The 21047-nt window shown below is 41.1% G+C and overlaps 1 protein-coding gene across 1 annotated transcript; it reads left to right on the forward strand.

Moving 5' to 3' along the window:
• Positions 1 to 609: 609 nt before the first annotated feature.
• mfsd3 (major facilitator superfamily domain containing 3) lies at positions 610 to 20814 on the forward strand. The gene is made up of 6 exons (XM_069524075.1): positions 610 to 716; positions 1223 to 2051; positions 9967 to 10114; positions 14447 to 14547; positions 16727 to 16836; positions 18826 to 20814. Exons 2-6 carry the CDS (start codon positions 1352 to 1354, stop codon positions 19030 to 19032), a joined length of 1266 nt encoding a protein of 421 aa, XP_069380176.1. The 5' UTR covers positions 610 to 716; positions 1223 to 1351; the 3' UTR covers positions 19033 to 20814.
• The last annotated feature ends 233 nt before the right edge of the window (positions 20815 to 21047 follow it).

Genomic DNA, 21047 nt, shown 5'->3' on the forward strand with positions numbered 1-21047 from the left:
GAGACGATTTCAATGAGAACTTGTGAGAGCTGCAGTAGAGAGAGCTTAGAGGATGTTGACGCTTAAAACATGGTGTAAATAATGCCATTACGAGTGGAATTTGAATGTTGGGGTTTACAACACTTGGATGAAACCACAGGAGCCATATGGAGGCATTTCAATTAAATTTAAATGTTTGAAGAAGTGGTTCCATTTACTTTGATTGTATTGGATTCGACTGCAATGCTCTTTACCCTGAGTGTTTTGTGGACTCAAACACTTAACCCACCCCTCCATTTGCACAGTGGTGAGTAGAATATTGATTTTTGGGTGAACTATCCCATTAATATGTTAGGGTACTTTTACTTTTACTTGAGTACATTATTGTGTATTTATGTGTACTTTTACTTGAATATAATGTTTGAGTACTTGCTCCACCACTAGTATTTGGTGGGTCACAGTCAAACTCAATTACATATCACACCAGCTAGAGTGTATAGCTGGACAAGGGTTGCCAGGTTGGTTAATAAAATAGATTTAAATGCACTGGCATGTAAATGATTGAAAGTTTAAGAAACAAAACATGCAGCACTTAGTCTTTTAACCCAGTGAACAGAAAACATACGCTCTCTGCTCCCTTGATTTTCCATCTGCAGAATACGGATTACTGACGCCGCACCTGGCAACCCCATAGCTCATTCAGACCTCAACTATAAACAAGCGGAACACTCTCTCAGGTTAGCTGCTGCTAAGCTAACAACTTTATATCGCAGCATGTGTTAATGCTTCTCTTGATGCGGGATTCGTTTTGTCATTGTAAAAATAATCCTTAAATAATTCTGACATGTTGTACTAACGTGTTATAAAGCAGCTCCTCACTACGGAAGCATGACAGCATGCGAGCTAGCTAACCTCAGCTAAACAGCCAGTGCTAAGACTAGCTCAGCTGTCAGACGTGTCAGTGGGATGTCAGCGATGTAAAGTCACGTTTGTGTTTGAATTTGATGATGAAATGAAGTGTGGTCGCCTCAGTATTGATCCTATCTGTGTACATTAGTGGTTTGACTTTGAGCAGGCCAACGTTAGCCAGGAACAGGAACCTGAGCTGGACAGAGAAGTAGCAAACCATCCTGAGCAGACAGGAGCTATAATGACAGGGTTTATCCACCCTGCGTCTTCATCATCAGTATTATAGGTTGAACATTTGTGTCCCTGAACCTCACACTCTCTCTTCTCATTCCAGGTCAGTCAGTTCATCTGGGTCAGTCAGTCCATCTGAGGTTCTCCCCTTACATCAGTGTGATGACGGTGACCTGACCCATGGACCTCAGCAGTGTCAGCACAGTGAGAGAGTCACGTCTGGAGCTAGATCATGAATGACAAACTAGTGTTTTTGGGCCTGCTGTACTTTGTCCAGGGAATCCCCTACGGCCTCCAGTCTTCACTGCTCCCTGTCTACCTGCGTGGAGCTGGTCACTCCCTCACCCGCATCGGCTTCACCAAGATCCTCTACTTCCCCTGGGTCCTCAAGGTGCTCTGGGCTCCACTGGTGGACCGGTTTAGCACAAAGCGTCACTGGCTGGTGGGGACAGTGTCTGGCCTGGCTCTGACATGCCTCTCCAGTGCTGCCTTGGCCCCAGAAGCGCATATCTGGGGAGTAGCAGGAACCCTGTTGGCCATGAACACCCTGGCCTCTGTCCAGGACATTGCTGTAGATGGAGCAGCGGTGGGGTTGCTGAAAGGCCGTGGGGAGCTGGGGCTGGGCAATACGGCTCAGGTCGTGGGCTACAAAGCTGGGTCGGTGTTCGCTGGCGGTGGACTGCTGGCGGTGATTGACGTGGCTGGATGGAGCTGGATGTTTATGCTGCTGACGTTTGTGTACGCAGGGGTGGCTCTGTTTGTGTGGGGGACCCCTGTGCTGGATGATGAGACTTTGAGGGGCCAGCAGGCTGAAGCCAGCAGAAGGGGAGGGCAGGGAATTGATGCTATGAAGCCATGGAGGGTGTGGAGGAAGATGCTGGCAGTGCCTGGCACGCCATGGACAGTCCTGTATGTCCTGACATACAAACTGGGTGAGTCTGAGTTTTGCAAACAACTATATGGTTAAATTATACTATAATTTCTTCACTTATTAGACCTAAAATTGATACTAATAGTTTTTCTGAACCGTTTCCAATGAAAATACATTTTATTCGTTGGGCTAAAGCAGATAATGATTTTTATCCTCAATTAATGTGGCAAAAATGTATAATTAACTTTTAATAGTCTGACCTATTCAGTCAAAAGATTTTATGTTTATAATGATCCTCACATTGGAGAGGCTACAAACAAAAAAGCGGTTTGGGTTTTTCTTGATAAATGACTAAAACAATGAATACATTATTATCTTTTGTTTTAATTAATTGTGCAATCAGATAATTGTTGCAGGTCGTATCATTTTCAGGTTGAACAATCATCACAGGAACCCAGTAAGAAAGAAAGTGCAAGAAATAGCATTTTATTTATTTCCTCTTTACAAACTAGGCAGCAAAAGAAAACAACTTCCTATAAGCAATGGCAAGTTATACTTCCTGAAATGCTCTTTGTCCTATTGCGAACCTCAGTTGTAGTGTAGGGCCCAGACATCACCACTAGATGTCTCTGTTGACTCACCAATGAAGGCTGAAGTCATGAGCGAGCGCATGAAACGGGATTGTGGGGTAATTGTTGTAAGGCAGTTTATCTTGTTTTAACAGGTCCTGTGTGCACGTTGAAAAGTACAGAGCCATCTTAGATGAAACTGTTGTTTTAATGTCACATAAAGTGTAAACCTATGATGAGAAGAAGTTTGAACTAATTAACTCTAGAAAGAATGAATTAGACTCTCTCCTTGCAATTGAAAAGTCGAATTCAAGCAATAAAACCAACCCATATTCATTTGAATGTACTCAGGGGCTTTTGATGCTACACCCTCACTTGCCCTCTGAGCTTATAGCTATTAGCTATGTTTGCAAACTGCCCATAGATGTTCATGGGCTATGGAGTTAGTTTTCTGACTTGTTCAACTCGTCTCTACTTGTGCTACTGTAACACGCCGTTCAAATATTCACCACTGTGCTGCTGTGGCCACTTGCGGCCTCTTGGGGCCTCAGTCAGAAAAAGTTAGAAACTACCTTTAAGTTCATGCAGACATTTTTTTAAGTCAGTCTGTTAATGCCAGTAAGAAAGTAAAAAAAAAAAAAATGAAGGAGTTTTCAAACAGTCAGGCTTGTGTGTGGGAGAGAGAGTTGATATGACCAGAGTTTGGTGTTTGGTAGCAGAAGGGGATTATTTAAGGATTAGTGTCTTTGTGTCTGTGGCGTTCAGAAACTGAAATGAAAGACGGCGCATCATGCTGATGTGTGTTTATGTGTACGTGGGTGGTGGGAATATAATTGTCTGCTCACATTTGCATAGTCTTTATTTGTGTATGTCCACAAATGTATATGTCTTTGTTTTTAAATTGTGTGTGTGTGTGTGTGTGTGTGTGTGTGTGTGTGTGTGTGTGTGTGTGTGTGTGTGTTTTGAGAGAGTGTTAAGGGTGGCTTAGTAATCGGATGAGCCACAGCAGACGACACTACTAGACAAAATGTGAAGGCTGGCTGGACCCCTTAATCTGTCTAGGGAGCAGCCCCCCAGCACTCTCTCTGTCACACGAGCACACACGCTATCGGCTGATGCTCATGATTACAACAATAATTACTCCCAGTGTTTTCAGTGATTGAGCTCTTGAGATAGATTGACGGCCTTGTCGCTAGTTAGCATTTCCTGTTGTAGTCCTCAAAATATTTCCCACCTTTGTAGAAAGAGAGGATTGTGTAATATTTTAGATTATGCCTGGATGTGCCAGCATAATTGTCAATGTGAGACAGTATTGTTTTTGTTCAAGGGGGTGCGTGGGTATGTTTGTGTGAGACTGTGATCTGCCTGTCTGAACCCCCCCTCTTTCTGCCCCACACACACTCACCAAGCTCAGACCCCTCTCCCTCACCAATCGCTAATGAACTCTGAGTTTGTGCCGCATCCAATGCTGTGGCCAATCATTGAGGGCCCTCTGAGAGATGGACAGAGAATGTGAGGGGGACGGAAGGAGACACTGGTGAGAAAGAAAGTATTGAGGGAAAAAGATACAGAAGGAAGCTCAAAAGTGAAATATTGAGTTGTGAATAAGCTCCAACAGAAATATTTTAGTGTGGTTGTTGTTATATGGGGAAACAAATTGCAGTTCTTATTATCTTAAGTGCAAACTCAAGTGTTATTACTTTCAATTTGACAATTTGAGGAAGATAATTATCTATATCTACCTAAGTTATTTTTTCATCTATACTAGTTTATTGCCCTCTATAAATATGATTATATTTAGTATATTATTTTATGGCCATATCTAAATTATTTGTGATAAACCACAAATCACTAGTGTAGTTCATGATATAGTGGTGCAAACATCAGTACTAGTACCTTTTAGAAGTAGGGACCCTGTATGTCTGACAAGAAATGTAAATTATAGTGAGAAGAGGTGGTGGCTTTCTCTGGGAACTGTGCAGGTGGATGGAGAGATGGGTGGATGAACAGAAAAAAGAGAAAAGATTTGATCAAATACTCGGCTTTAACCTTAACCTCCAAAATAAAAGCTAGAAGAGTTAATGATAACATTAGAATATGCTCTCATTAAATAGAGAGATGTAAATATCCTCTTCGACATAAATGTAGTAAACAAAATAATAGAAACATATCTCAGAATGAGGCAATGCAGCTCAATAGCGCCATCAGCTACAGCCTTTGAAATAACACATGGTCGCAATGGTTTCATCAAAGACTGATAAAACCTTTATGAAGTTAAGATTTCCTGCAGGACTGTTGTAGTGGGCAGCATCATGATGAAAGTGGGGGGTACATGTAGACATGTTCAATAAAAGAGGACAGTGGAACAGTACTAAAATCATTAACTGCATATTAAACTGTAAGTTGAAAGACTTAACAGATGACAGCAAGTGGGTAGAGTTGATGGAGTTCTGAGAGCTGGAGTGGTGGTGGAAGAGTGGGAATGAGACAAGACACAAACTTACAGAAGGGGGTGCAGAGGGCAAAAGAGGGACTGCACAGAGGGAGGCTGAAGGAGGGGATGAATTAATGAACAACCACCACATGGTGCCCTGAGAGAGACGAAGAGCAAAATGGCTGTAGAAGTAAACATATTTATGCATGCTGACACAAACAGGTGCAAGATCAATCAACACGTTCTCTTTAACACATAATGAGCTCAATCCAAATGCAGGGTTTTCAGTTTTGTTTGACTTAACGATCCATGCTCAGCAGTAGTGCTTTCGGGTAAGAAAAACATTTTGACATTTACCAGGGAATAAAGCATGGATCTTGATGAATCTTGATGAAAGAATCTGGGATATTTAGGGGACATCTATATGATGAATTTGGTGCACCTTGGGTGAGTTTAAGGGGACTGTCGGGCCCCAGGGTGGGTATGCACTCCACTGGGTGCCATTCTAGTTTTCTTTAATGGTTTGAATAATCCTAAATGGATAAATTGTCAAGTTTTGCCATCAATCTACACTCAATAATCCACAATAAAGTGTCTGTAATAGTATTCAGGCCCTTTTCTGTGGTGCTATAGTGGTCAGATGCATCCTTGAGATGTGTCGATGGTTACAATGAGAGTAGATTGGTTTTAAAAAATGGCAATTTTATATTCTGAAAATTTAATCTGCAACAATAAAGTGCCAAAACTAAAGGGATGTGAATATTTTCTGAAGCCACTGTGTCTTTTTTATCATGCAATATCTAAAACATTGTATTTGCTGTAAGACCGTGAATGGATATTTCTCAAAATAATAAACACAGACAACAATCGACCCTGTAATCTTAACAAGATTGGGATCGGCGGAGAGAGATAGTGGGAATTTTAGCTTTCACCGAGTTGCAGAGTGAATTTTCCAATGTTCATGAGCCCTGAGGGCCAAATAGTACATCTTGACACTTGCATTGATCTGGAGGGACTCCTAGTGTTTGTGTGTGTGTGTGCGTGTGAGTGTGCGCGTGCACGTGTGTGTGCGTGCGTGCATGTGCGTGTATGTACAATGCAGTATGTATAAACCTACCTCTGTTTGCCATGCTCGCAGCAGGGAGTGGTAATGTTGTGCAGGGTGACTGTGTGTCCTCAGTGATCTCTCCTGCTCCGCCGGCTCTTTTGTCTAAGCTGGAGCAAGGAGGTCGTGATATGACCCCACTGTCCTTGTTGACCTCTCGCCCTCATCTAACCCCTGGCCTCCAGACTAACTCTTTCCACTAGTAGCGCTGGTGCTCCTTAAGTAAGTAAGTAAAGAGAACCAGCACAAAATGTAGGCTCACTATTTACGACATGCAAAGCAACACATTCATATTTTTCCCATCTTAATAAACAATTAACAGAATGCAGAAATGTGCTGTTTTATTTTGATGTCACAAAGTGAAGTAGTGCTTTAAGAGGTGCTTCAAGTGCGGAGAAACAACTCCTGAAACGATAAGTGAGATGCCTAACATGAGAGATACTGTGACAAACTACCATTTGTTAAAGAACTGAATTGATGTTATTAGCATCAAGGTGTTGCTTCTTTTCTTTGTGTCTTTGGTTTTGCTGTAAAAACTGACCAGTATCTTAAAACAATCTTTTCACCCAGTGTATTACTTATTGAGACGCCTGTTTTTAACAACTGGCACTAGTTCTGTTTGTATTCAGATCTCTGTCTATTTTGTGCAATCAAAGATGTGAAGCAAAGAAATCAATGTCACCAAACCTGGACTCAAGTATTAGCTATACTAAGAGAGTAACGGTCAATAACTCTGTCTCATCAGGATGACATGATTGTGATCATTGTGATCATCCATCCCGTGATCACTGCCACACAGACAAATATGCAAGAGGGCAGCGTTTTTATTTGTGGATAGTGGAGACATCGTCCATCTTTAAATACAGTCTATAATTTATTTCTCTCTCCTCTCTTCATGTCTTTGTGTCAGATGTCTTAGACCCTACTTCGTGCTTCCAAGTCAATGTTGGAAGAAGCACCTTTGAATAAGTGGGAACAATAAAACAACTTTGTCCTGTCTCTTTCTGTCACTCCCTCTCTCATAATGGTAAATTGCTTTGTCTCTCTGAGCTCAATGTAAACATAAACACAGACTTTTCTTTGAGGCTGCCACCTCGCCTCTGTTTCCTCTTCACTAACCTCCAAACAATGTCTCTGTTCATCTGCCCCCCTCCCTTCCCTCTGTCTTCAGCTGTCTCCTTCCCTGGCTGCTCTCCTATCTCTCCAGTCATGTTTAACTTACATCTTCTTCTTTTTTTTTTTCTCAAAATAAATACATTATGATTGTCATTTCCAGCACCACGTCTCTCTTCTCTTCCCCCTCTTCTCGCCTACTGCCCTCTGCCCTTTCTTTCTTTTTTGTCTCGATATCACTTGCTTTCCTCCTTTTCTGTCTTTCTCCCTTGCTCTTTCACTCTTATCCTCTCCCCTCCTCTCTTGTTTTACCCTTTCCTCCTTCCCCTTCTCTCTGCTTGTTTAATCTTTGCGGATGTTTAATGAAATCCCTGCTGAAATGGACAATTGTTGCTTTGAGAATATTTATAGAAAGGAATAATCAGCCTGGTGTGTGTGTGTGTGTGTGTGTTTTTGTGTGTGTGTGTGTGTGTGTGTGTGTGTAACCCCCCATCCCCTCCCCCACTTTAAAGAAATAATTAGTTGAAGCCAGGACTGTGAAAGCTCTGAGCTAAACAACAGGCAGCAGACAGGCACAGGAGCACAGAACCATGGGTAAACAACCCAGGCATCATGGGTACTGCTGTTGCCAATGTTGACTTTATTATGACTAATATGGTTCCTGCGCAGTTGATGCAGCTCCGAACAGTTCAGTGCAGAGGATGACAGATTACAATGTGAATAATGCACAGGGAGGGTATACGGGTATCAGTGCAGCTCCCGCTGGGTGTGTGGAGTGATGCTAATGTCTTATATTGGGATGATCGACTAATAATTAAAGTGAAATCTAAATACGTAGCTCCCGGCGCTTTTGTTCTACAAATTTAAATGATGTGTCATGCTCAGTATTTTTGGACTCAACAATATGTATATATTTAAGGTCTGTATATTCTGCAGGGCTGCAAGTAGTGATCATTTTCAATCAAAAATCAATAACCTGGACTATATAACATGTCAGAAAGAAATGAAAAATGCCAAACAGAAGTGTTTTTGTATTCTTTTAATCTCACCCACTATAGTATTGTAACATATTTTATTAATACATCAGTGTGTGACCTTTTTTCCTCAGTTAACAATTACAGCTAGAGCACATAGTCTGTCTGTACTGGACTGTGCCTTCAATAAAAGGTTGACCTCGTGTTTATACATCAATGCTTATTGTTGTTATTCTCAGTCTGTGATTGCGTCTGTACAAAACTGTAGTGAATCAACTTGGATGAGAGATTTATTTGTGTTCCACTTGGAGGTTTTTGTCTGCGTTTATTTGTACGTTAGCAGGATTATGCAAAAACTGCTCAACCAATTCTAAGACATTTTATGGAGGGGTGATCCAAGGAAGAACCCATTCAATTTTGGTGCAAATCCTGATCACAGGTCAGATCCAGTATTTATTTTTTCACTATCTTTAACATTGCAAAATATGGCTTTTTACTTGTGCAGTTTTAGTGCAGAGCCAAATAAAAATCTGGATCTTGTGAGTTTAAATGTGGCTTTATAAGGGGACTGTTGGGCCTCGATGGAGGTATGAACTCTTTTGGTAAATTTGGTTTATTGTCTTGATTCTGTGACATAAAGGAAGTCTGTAAACTCACAGCATTGGTTGATCTTTGTCTCCATATTTCTCTTTCCCCGTCTTCTCTCATTCGCTCATGACCCGACTATCTAAAAAGCAAACAATCACATTTGTAAGTCAGACAGGTAGATATGTTTAGGATCAGTAAGCACGTGCTTTTCTGATTGGTTAATTTTACTTTAACCACCTAATTTGCCATCAGTGAAACATGCGTGACAGAAGTGAGAATCCACATTTCCTTCCCCACCTCTCTGCTTGGTTTTACAGCGGTGACACTCTCGTTCTGCTGCCTGCTGCACTCCCTATCACTGGGAGCTTCTCAGCTTTCTCTTATTATTATTTTCTTTCAGTCTTTCATGTCTTTTTTTCTCTTTCTCTATTTTTGTTTGTCTCCTGGCTGACTGAGTGTGTGAGTCGTCAGTTGTGTTGCGTCGTCTTTGACAGCAGTCTGGGAGCCAAGCTGTCACTCACACAGCTCCTTGGTCCCACTGTCTTTCTGAAGTCAGTCTCCATTAATATAATAATGGCGTATAGTCAGTGCCACTGAATATTTTACTGTAGTGTTCAGCAGAACATTACCACCACACTCATCGCCACGCAGAGAAAGTCTGACTGCCTGACAGAAACTTTTTATTTTGACTGAAAGGTCTTTGTGAGGTCTATTTCATCTGCGGAAGTTTTTGTGTTTTTGTTGTGTTTTCCTTTTTGTGCTTTAGGAAAAGTGCTAGGCCCCCGTTTGATAAAGTGACTGAGGGTATTCTTTTTCTTGTCAGGCATCTATTATTGACACTTTCTAGGAATAGGTGCGCCGCGTGTCAGTGTGCTGTATTTGATTCTGCAATCGTCATCTCAGGAAAACCGTGTTTCAGTCTTGCAGGCTAAACAGTTTGGTTCAACATGCTCATCGTATTTGACTGTGATTGGAACAGGCGTGTGTACTCAGGAGATGTCTCACAGACTGTATGTGGAAAATGATAATGTTTGGTCAGAAACAGACAGCATATAACACATGGTGTATTAATTGCACATTTTACTCTGCAGCAACTCTATCATCACTACATTTGACAGAATATCTCATTCAAGTCCTTCCCTTTTTCCCCTTCTTGTCCTTCTCTCTGTCGCTTTTTTTCCCTCCTGTCACAGGTGAGCAGGGTGCAGTTACCATGTTTCCTCTTTTCCTGTTGGATCACCACATGACCGCCAGGGAGCTTGGTTTCTGGAACGGCGTCATTGCCATGGGCTTCTCCATCGGCGGGTCGTCCCTGGGAGGCCTGCTGCTCTCTCAGTTCAGGTAGCGTTCATCAACATTATCGCTTTCACCGACTCTTTTGGTCAACACTGACATCAACATGGTGGATTTTGTTTGGCAGTGTTATTTAGCGACTTTGCAGGCTTTTGCAGGGTTATAAAATGAATTGGGGAACGAAGTGAAATTTGTTAAGAAGATGGAAAAGACTACACAGTGTGAAAGTTCTCAACAGCAAATCCACATTTTTCTATATTCACCAACAGTTAAATGTTATTTTCTCAATAAATCAATTAATCTTTTGATACATGAAAACATAAAAAAATATGAACCTCAGAACCCAGAGGGATTCCGTCAGATGTCTCCAAAGGTTTACTATCATAGAAAACAAGCTCATATTCATTGAATAGTCTCAGCACGGAACCAAGTGCGAATGGAGAGGGAGTTTGGAGGCTGCCAATGTGTAGCAACCAAATTTTTTCCACTGGTGTGATCTCAGATAGAAGTGCTTGTTTTTTAGTTAAAGTGAAGCCCAAATTTGACAAGTCATTCAAAGTAAGTGAAATGAGCGAGCAGAGCAGCTTGATTCCAAACAGCATGAAGAGGTTAGAGGTGACCGTCTTCCAGAATCCAAACACTGGGGTGCACTCATCAACAAACTCACTCTTATCACGTTACCATCTCCATCATCTTCCTCCTCTTTCTCCCTGCTCCTCTTCTTCTCTAATTCATTCAGCTTTCTTTGCTGAGGGATGTGTGTGTGTGTGTGTATGCAGTAATTTAAGTAAACACAGCTCAGTTTGAGAGCTCAGGGACCCCCTCTGCTTGGCTTGTGGTTTGAGAACAGCATGAGCAGCAAATCCATAACACACACAGGCACACACACACACACACACACACACACACACACACACACACACACACACACACACACACACACACACACACACACATACTCGTCTGCTGAGACAAGCGACTCTGGTTGAATTTAAATCTCAGATTTACAGATGGATACTAAGATGTTAAACTCAATAAGACTTTCTGATTAATACATTCAAATGGCTGCTTTACATTGTATTAGGTCAGACATATTATATTGATTAGATGTAACCACAGTGCTAAAACACCACTATTATTTCCTAAATGTAATATTATCTCTGGTATACAGTGTTTTAAAGGCTGTTGGTTTACAAAATTACCTTTAGAAAGATTTCTATAGAAAGTTTTATTTTTTTATCTCTCTGTCTTAATCGTATGATTGAATTTACCCTTTACATTTTTTCCCCTTCAGCATATTGACACAACCTTTGTTGCATAAGTCTACGTCTGCTTACACTAGGATCACATTATAGCACAGCTCTGCCTATGGCCAGTGTGATGTAATGGAAACTATAAATAACAATGCCTTTATGGAGGATAATGTGTTAGTTTCCTCATCGGGTGTTACTGTACTCGTAAGAAAACTTCCATGATTCCTTTCTACCATCCACACCTAGAATACATTTCGCTATTTAGCTTTTAGCCCTGTTACATCAAGAGCTTATATGATTAGGGAGACACAGTTTGTCTGTTAAAAAGAGTTGTGTTTTTTGGTTCTCTGTTGGTATCTGTGTTTGTACTATGTGAGACATTGTGTGCTTGCCCGGTTGTTGACATGTATCTTGCTCTGTGCTCTGTCTGATATCAGTCTTTTAGTCTTTGTTTTGTGTTTTCAGCTCCCAGGTTTTTTTTCTTCCTGTAAAGTGACACTAGCAAACACTGAGCATTTCTCCAAAGGCAACATTTTTTTGAAGGGAGAGCACTCTCAAAAGATGTCATTGTCATATTTTGGCTTTTGATCTTTCGATCTCTCTCTCCATCTCACTTAAAAAGACTCCCTAACTTGTAAAGGCAGTAAAATGTTCACACATGGACAAAGATGGAAATATACTGTGCAGCATATTGAAAAAACATCTTCTTCTGCTAAAGATGGGGGAAATTCCGTAGGAAACCCAGGTTTAACTAAAATAGGCATTTGATGGTTGTAGATTTAAACCCAATTATAATTGTTAAATATTTACCAAAACTCTTAAGTCTGCATTAGAATGAGTTCGGATTGAACGATTCATTTAAGTTTAAAGATTTTATATGAAACAAGGAGCACTGGGTTTGGATAGTTTCTCAATCAAGTTTATGTTTCTAATTCTGTTTTGAGAATTACTTTTTTTTGAAAACTACATTTACAGACAGATATTTAATCGCACAATTGATGGAGTGATCTGAAGAGACAAATTATACAACATGTAACTGAAGCCCCTTTGGTAACTCAAGTATGTGCAATATTTCAGTTGGTGGAATTCCAGTGTAGGGGTACAAATTCAATAATTTTCCCAGGCTCAGTTAAAATCCAGGGTGAAAATAAAAAATAGAAACACTTGTTTTGTCCTCTAAATTGTTAAGAATATGAACAGTATAATAATTCCTATAATACATGTAATATTTATGACTCAGTTGTAGATGGTATTGTAAAAATCTATATTTTTGGTTATATCCGCCTTACATTGGCTGATAAACACTTTCTTTCATTACTTCTTCCCATCTCACTCTCTCTCTCACACACACACACACACACAAACACACACACACACTCACACACACACACACGCACACACACACACACACACACACACACACACACACACACACACACACACACACACACACACACACCTCTAAAAGCTCTGTTGGAAGGTTTGTCCTCCCCACCATCAGAAACGGCTGAGTGGTCAGTGAGTGACCCCCTTTACAACTGCCACTGGCAACTTGAGAGGATAGCTATTCTTATCTGGGCCCGACCCATGTGAGGTGGCAGCCAGGCAGGTTCTCTTTCTCACACACATGCACGCACACACACAAACACGTGCACACACATGCACACACACGTGCACACACATGCACGCACATACACAAACACGTGCACACACACACACATCCCTCAGCATCTCTTGAGAGTGCGTGACATGAAAGACTGTCATTGAGAAGGGAGGTAAATGAGCAGCAGAGAGAAGAATGTCTTTAGCATGTGAATGATGCAGGATTGGTTTTCTGGGTGTAGAGGGAGAGATGGTGGGAGGAGAACATATGGAGGTGAGAGAGGGGGAAAGAGAGCGAGAGAGAGAGATGTCTTGTAGAAAAATAAAAAAGTTAAATACATAAATTTCAGTTGATGTAAGGTCAGAATTACTGGATATGTGTGAAAAAAGTCAAATCAGGTGTACTCAATACTTCTCTTTGAAAGTAGTTTTCTGTAATGTTCTACAATGATCTGCAAAATAAAACACACACACACACACACACACACACACACACACACACACACATATGGGCTTGACTTTGTGGCCTCAATGTCAAAGACACTGTTTGCACTATAGAGCCGGAATAATTAGTTGGTTTACAACTATTTTGATCATTGATTGCTTGTTCAGGATTTCCACAGGTCTTAAAATGTCTACAAAATTGTTAATTACAACTCTAAACCACCCAATCAACCAGCCAATGTCAGGGACCTTTGCTGCAAGTCAGTTGTCGTCCTGATGAGCAGACAAAAGGAAATTTCCCACATTTGTATAACTCATAGTAACTTTGAATCTGATGCTTTTACCAGCCTTAGAATAAGTTAATACTGAATTAAAATAGCTGGACAGTGAGCAGTTCAACCCGGGCATACTTGGTTTCATAATGTTTATTGTCTTTACTCTAAATGAGGGTCATATTAGCATTTGGTTGACGAACATGGAACTTCTCAATCGTGCATTAAAACTTTCTTATGGTTTTACTCTTATTCGTTATCCTTCTCTGTGTTTCAGGCCCTCTCTTTCTTCCTCACAGCCTTTTTTTACACATCAATAATTACATGCAAGAACAACATTAACACACACTTAGTCCTTTGAGTGGCAGGCGTCCTCTGAGTGATTGGCATTGTTAATCCCTGATGTCACACAACAGTGCAAGCTCTTTTGTCTAAGTGTATTTGTGTGTTTGTGTGTGCATGTATGTTAACAGTGATTAATTATCATCCTCATGCTGGGGATCTCCTTAGGTTATTGATTACGTCATGAACCAAACCCACAGGGGGATGATTTTCTCGCACTAACAGGGATCAATTAGTGTCTGGGGACTTGTTTACTTCCATGTTAGCATGTTAGTGTGTGAGCACATCCGTATGTGTGTGTATATAATTATGTGTCACATGAAAAGAAACATAGAATGTCTCTAATTTTAATGATACTAGCCTGGAGTCACTGTCACCACTTATCACACTGCTCAACATTAACACTTGTTCCTAAAAGTTGGTGAGTATCTCTCTGATATTTGTCTTGTGTACTGCTCTTTCCTCAGCATCGGGGCTCTGATGCGACGTGTGTTTGTGTTGCGAACCATCAGCATGGTCTTCCAGAGCTCTCTGCTCACTGTGCTGGAACCATCACCACTCATGAAAGGTGAGAAACAGAAATACAGTCACAGACAAGACGACAAGCAACAACTGAACTGGAACCCAGTGTCAAAATGATTCTATAGTTCAGTTTGTCAGGTGATTGCATCACTGTTGCATTTACGTCTGGCGTCCACTCTACTCAGTTTTTGAGCCCCTGAAACAGAGACTTTTGGAAATGCTGCAGGTCTTGTTTTAGTTTCTATACTCCAGGGCTGCGCTTTAGTCTGGACAGACAGGACCTGAGACTTTTTAAAACCATGACACAGTCACGCTCATTGTTTTCTGATTGGATTTGGCATGATTTGATTACCAGCGGTAAATAAAAGGCATCGCTAATACTTCCGTTTTCCAATAGTCAAAAAAACAACTAACACCCACTAACATATGGGTTTTGTCTGCAATAGAGTGGACACCATTGGCATTGACTCCTGGGTCAAATGACTCTGCATTGTGTTTAAAGGAGTCAATTGTCTTTTCTTAGTAGGTTTACCCACATTAAAAAAAAAACCTCACACATACCTGCTAATTTTTATGTAAAAGACGATATGTCTGCCAGTGACTGTCCAACCTTCTTGTCAGTAACACAAAAATACATTTGTGTGAAACACAAGTACAGTCATACTGACTGAACTTAAAATAAATATTTAGATTAGGTTAACAAAGATATAAACTCTCTCAGTTGCAGTCAGAGACTCAGAATTGTTAAATGTGCTGAATAAAAATCATAATGCTCTACACTACACACAGTGAAACTGCGTTGGCAAGGAGGAGCAATTGTCACAATGATGCCTTCACCAGCAACAACTGAAAAATACAAGACAACACCTTCAGTAAAAACTGATATTCAACAACTTTTCTGCTGCATTGTGGGATTCTCTTGGGGTGTTCAGCCTCTGGATATTTGTAATATAAGGTGTGTGCTGTCCATGCCTTCTGATAGTAAGGACAGGTGCATCATTTGATATAAAGGTTAATTAACATCCACACAGCAGGATTTAACAATAGACCTACACAGTGACAGCTGTAAATCCTCCTATAGAGTTACCCTCTATCCTCAGTCACATGTGTCAAACTGATTGGATTCCATCAGTTCCCAATGGCAGTGGCTGCCAAACTGGGCTGTGGTCCCAAGAAGTTGTTGAGGGATAGGAAAATCAAGAGAGAAGAATCATTTATTTATTTATACCACATATAATAATGTCTTTTCTCTACTGTTTTCTTTTAGTTTTACCTGTACAGGCATAGAATCAGAAATCACAGCTCCATGTACAATAGCTTGTCAATGTGAAGAGGGGCAAGATGTAATAATTGTTCAAACATATGTAAAACAACACAGATTTCCAATCTGACAGAACTATGTTAAGAACGAAAGGATTTCCAAAAGTTTCTAAAATCGGGTTGTGAACCACTGGCCTGCAGTACAAGCCTTTGAGTCAGATGTTCAGCATTAATACAGCACATGAGTACATGATGCAGAGGACGTTGATAGACACATGCTGTCTTTCTCCAGAGAGCCATTCACTTGTTAATGTCTGAATGACACATCTGATTCTGTTGCACAGCCAGTCGCAAAGCATTTGGGGTTTCGAATCCGCATCATTCATCTCTGTCGGAGTTGTCTGTTCCCCTATCAAACCTCTCAGACTGAAAGTTGGGGCCTTTCCCTCCTCCACTTTCAACCCAGAACAAAGATCTCAGGAAAACTCAACTGTGAAAAACATTCAGTTTCAGATTTTTCAATATTACATGATAACCCCTCCGCTTCCCGCTCTTCCAGTGTGATCAGTCGGTGTATCTGTGTGACTCCAACAGTCTTGTGTCGCTGACTGAAGAGTCTTCGGCAAAAACTCTGGCGGCTTGAGTGAATAATTCAGTGTTAGCAGGAGCAGAGACAGATAGGCTCTGTGGTTCCTCTGTGTTTCCCCCACTAACACTGCACTGCCACTTCCCCTCAGAGGATACACTGCTTGTGTTTCGGGGACAAGGGGGAGAGGGGCTGGTGATGGGAGAGAGGAGAGGAGACGCTTCAACGTCTCACCGTTTACAACTGCTTTGCCGCTCTGCTTTGACTCGAGCAGACAACCATGTAAAATTGACAAATTTCTGCTTCTCATAGTAAAACTTACCGTAGTGTTTCTCAGTCGTGTTTTTCATTGACTGTTGGCGTGTGTCCGTCCCCTCAGGTATGGCCATCCTCAGCATGAGCGTTCAACACTTCCTGGGTGGTCTCATCACCACGCTCACCTTTACAACTATGATGCATTGCACTCAGAGGGCAGAGGAAAGCATTCAGGTAAAAAAAATACTTTTCTCACATACCTGGCTTATTCTGTAGACCCTTGTTGCTGTTATGTAATAATTCTCATGTCAGTTTATTGTGGTCTTAGGTCGTCTCTTGTGGCTTAACAAACAAACAACACAATCTTTTTTTTCTTTTCCCTTCTTCCTCCCCTTCTCTTCTCTCGTTGATCTTGGTTTAATTATGCTATTTTGTAATGTTAGATCAGGGTCCTCTGGTTTTCATAGGGAGGCAAATCATCAGCGTACAGTACCACACCTACTGTCACCTACACCTGTCAGTTCTCATCAGCTGTTTCCACCTGGAAAACCTCTAAAGTCAAAGCAGACCCAGTTTCTATTCATCGCTTCTATTCTTTTTTTGTCCCCCCCCAGTGGCATTGTCTCTTCTACCACCTCACTCTACTTCTTTGTCATTCTCTAGTCCTTTAAATGCTCTCTTTTCCACTCTGACTTTTTCCTCTCCTCTTTCGTTTTCTCCTCTTTGACATAACTCCTTTTGTCCCTGCCGTAACTGGGCCATCGCTGCCTGGAGGTGATCGTTGTTCGCACAGCCGTTCAGACGTCACTCATTCAATCTGAAGGTGACAAATTATCATTTAAATTGCTGTCACTCTCAAAATGGAGGAGGGTGGAAAAAAAAGAAATCACAGGCTGCTGCAGTACAGATATCGGCATCTTGTTGCACTTAAACTAAATAAGAGGAGAGAACCAATCACAACATATGATGATGAGAACCAGGGAGGGTTGGAGAGGTTCTCATGACACAAATACTTGTTTTTTAGTGTGTCCCTGTGTGTGAATCTGTGTGTATGTGGAGGGGAGAGCATTAGCTCACCTGTACTCTTGTACTTGTGTGTGTGTTGTTGAAGGTAGCGCTATCCAGTAACAGAAAGCTGATAGTGTGAGTGCTTGTTAACGATCCCCAGGAGAACGTAACCAAATCTGTTAAACAAGTTGCTCAGGATAAAGGCACTTCACTTAGCCGTGGTCACAGCGGCTCTCAGAGCTCTCTACTTCGGCCTGCAGACCTTCAGCGACAGCTCAAATACAGGCTCAGCTCACCACCAGTTCCTCAACTCTAATGGAAGTGGATTCATTTCATTTTCAGTCTTTGTTTTCCAGTGAGAAACCTTCTTCATGGACTCCAACTTCAGTTCGACTCATTGATTAATTGATCATCAAAAAGTTGCCAATTCCTATTTAGTCAATCTATTTACCGGCTAATTGTTGGTATTTTTCCTTTTGAGAAGGCCTTAAGCATAGTTTGTAGACAAGTAAAGAATTGCCTTGTTTAACCGGTGAGTTTAAATCAAGTATTAGTATTTCTTATATGTGTGATGGGAAGACGAATCGGCCAAATCAGAATTACTAGAGTCATTAGCGTCCATTTATGTTTTGCACTCACCTGGTGAATGTTGTTCTTTTGAAGAGAGGGAGGAGGCTCAGAGAGATTAGGTAATCACTGCCCCCCCCTCTCTCTCTTTCTCCTTCTCTCCCTCTGTTTCTCTCTCTCTTATTCCGTCTTGAAAGCCTTAAGGCTGGGATCAGATACTCTTCTACATTTGGCCGCCCTCCATCGTCTCAGGCCATGATCTCACGCAGTCTCTTTCAGGCTACCCTCTTTTTGTTTTTTGTTCAATCTTTTTTTCTTTATTATTTTTCTCTTTTACACGACCTGAAGAATTAAAATCACACATTTCCCTTGTTTTTCTGTCGGTTTAAGTAAATTATTTTGTGTTAAAGGTTTTAAAATTTGAATTAATGGATAAGTTGTGCTACAGAATAGAATAGACTTTTAACTTCTCCACCCATGTGACACTGTCCTTTTACTCACATTGTCTTTCTGTCTTTCCCAAACCCTCTCTCTCCCCCTTGTCCTGTTTATCCTCTCAATTTCATCTCCTTTACCTCCTCCTTTAAAAATGTTTTTTTTCTCATCATTCGTCCCCCCTCTTCCTCTTGGCTGACGTTCTCCCTTCAGGCGACTCACTACAGTTTCTTGGCGACACTGGAGGTGCTGGGGAAGCTGACGTTCAGCGCTCTGGCTGGAGGTGTGGTGGATTGGTTTGGGTTCCAAGTTGCCTTCCTCTTCTTCCTCACCCTTTCTGCTGGGACGGCCCTGCATGTGTGGACGGCTACTTTCACTGGTGCTCTCAGGGAACACCAGCTCAAAGAACAGCCCAAATGAGATCAGGGTGAAAGTTTGTGATACAGGGGTATATGCAGGTGCTAACGTGTAGACACCTCACAGGTCCCATTTAATATACTCCTCATGACTTTAGTAAATCATCTAAGTACAGAAGAACAAGTTAGATTTCCTTTTTTCTATGTTTAAGGAGAAATCAGCCATTTGCTCCTCTAGTACAGAGCATAACTTTGATTTATTTCACTTTAAACTGGCCTTACATTTTATGTTGCAACATCTGGAAAAGTCTTAATATTTACAGTAGGGTTAGCATGTTGTTAGCAGAGTTTTTTTGTATAGGATTCATGCAGTCAGCAGATGAACTGATGGGGTTTAATGTGCTGAGCAGTGATGTACAGTCATACTGTACGAGGGTGTTAGGAAATATAAACAGTTTTTCATGATCTGAGCCATGTTTCATGTTTTGATAAGCCAGCAATAAGACCTGTAGCCAAAAGCAATATCACGACTCTCTGATGCTTCTTCTATCATTTTGTGCTTTGTATGAATATGTGCTTCATTCCCATGAGTTCTATGGTTTACAGTTCTAAAGGTCTGAATGCACCCAAATGCATCCTGAATGTGTCCTGAGATCCAATCAATCACTCAGACCCTATTTGGAAGAGGTCTGGGACGCATGTGGCCACAGTCTTCTCGCTGTGTGAACCAAAATCCACACAAGGCCACATATGAGGGACCAGCCACTCAGCTGGCGTCTCTGACCCGCTACAGTTTAAATGTATTTTTGCTCTACTCAGTGTCCATACGTTGATTTGTTGATTTCTGCCACAATATCAACACAGATTACCACATAATGACTTGATATTTTTTCTTAGATTCGAATTTAACTTGGTTGACTTATGGTCAGATCTCTCAGGATGGATGTTAACACCGGGTCTGAACAGGGCCTTTGTTTTTTTTAGCTGGTAGCCAATGTAAATCTTCAGTTACTGTCTGTTTTACAAAAGAACATTTCAGCTGTTGAATGAAGAACACTTATTCTGTTAAACCAGTCACTGAATTTCCAGAGTAAAATCCTGCTTTATTTTACAGGTCTCACCTTTTCTAGCTTTATTAACCTGAAAATTGAGCTCGTATTTAGCTGTAAATTGTTGTTTCAAGAAAGGCTAATGCAATATATGGTGCTGATTATACAGGAGACAGAGGAAGTGTTAGTTGCCTTTGTATAAAAAAAAAAAGCTGGATTATTGCTGGAAAATATTGGAGCTGTAAACTAAAGTGTAACCAAAATCCCTTTGAACAGAGCAGGTCGACCCTGACAGTGAACTTACTTCTATTTAGGAAACCTCAGCCTTACACACTGCATGGTGCCATCTTGTCTCCGTTTTTTTACTCATTGACGAAAACAAAACAGCTCTCAAAGTATTATAAAATATACTGTAACTCTCATGGTACTGTATACTACAGAAAGTAATTTCCTTAAATTATGCTTAAAATATGAATAAAACAGCAGCACAGAATGTTTAGTTTTCACCACATTCTGGGAGAATGAAATGTAATAATTTATGCAGGTGAATGTAATAGTAGAAAATAAGTCATTAGATCTAAATTAATTGTTAATTGTGCTGACAGGAGACAGGCAGCTGAGATGAGGACAGATCGATCTGAGCAAGTTTAGTAGAATAACACAGCTGGTCACTTGCTGTCGACTACATAATAAATAAAGTGATGTCATGGTCATCCACATGTTGCAAAGCACATCTCTTGTCTCTCAGCTACTGTGTCGCCTGAGATTTGCACAAGAAAATAAAGCTGCTGAGTGAATCTAGAGTCCCTTTCTTTATGTGCATGTGTGTGTGTGTGTGTGTGATAGAGAGAGAGAGAGAGAGAGAGAGAGAGAGAGAGAGAGAGACATCTTGTCACCACATCTTTACCACACTCTGTCCTCAGGGGAGAGGTCCTGTGTGGTCTTTAAGGACTGAAAATCCACTGTGGTTTACAGCGGCTGTGAGCACCGTCTCTGCAGTGTAGTGGCTGAGGGCTACAGTGAATAGGGC

Source organism: Paralichthys olivaceus, chromosome 4, assembly GCF_024713975.1.
Source record: "Paralichthys olivaceus isolate ysfri-2021 chromosome 4, ASM2471397v2, whole genome shotgun sequence".
Taxonomy (NCBI): domain Eukaryota; kingdom Metazoa; phylum Chordata; class Actinopteri; order Pleuronectiformes; family Paralichthyidae; genus Paralichthys; species Paralichthys olivaceus.

What these genes read in the sequence shown, in the direction of transcription:
- mfsd3 (XM_069524075.1), top strand. Translation starts at nt 1,352, where the DNA reads ATGAATGACAAACTAGTGTTTTTGGGCCTGCTGTACTTTGTCCAGGGA. An exon ending in TGTCCTGACATACAAACTGG is followed by an intron (nt 2,052 to 9,966) that starts GTGAGTCTGAGT and finishes CTCCTGTCACAG; the next exon opens with GTGAGCAGGGTGCAGTTACC. An exon ending in CTGCTGCTCTCTCAGTTCAG is followed by an intron (nt 10,115 to 14,446) that starts GTAGCGTTCATC and finishes CTCTTTCCTCAG; the next exon opens with CATCGGGGCTCTGATGCGAC.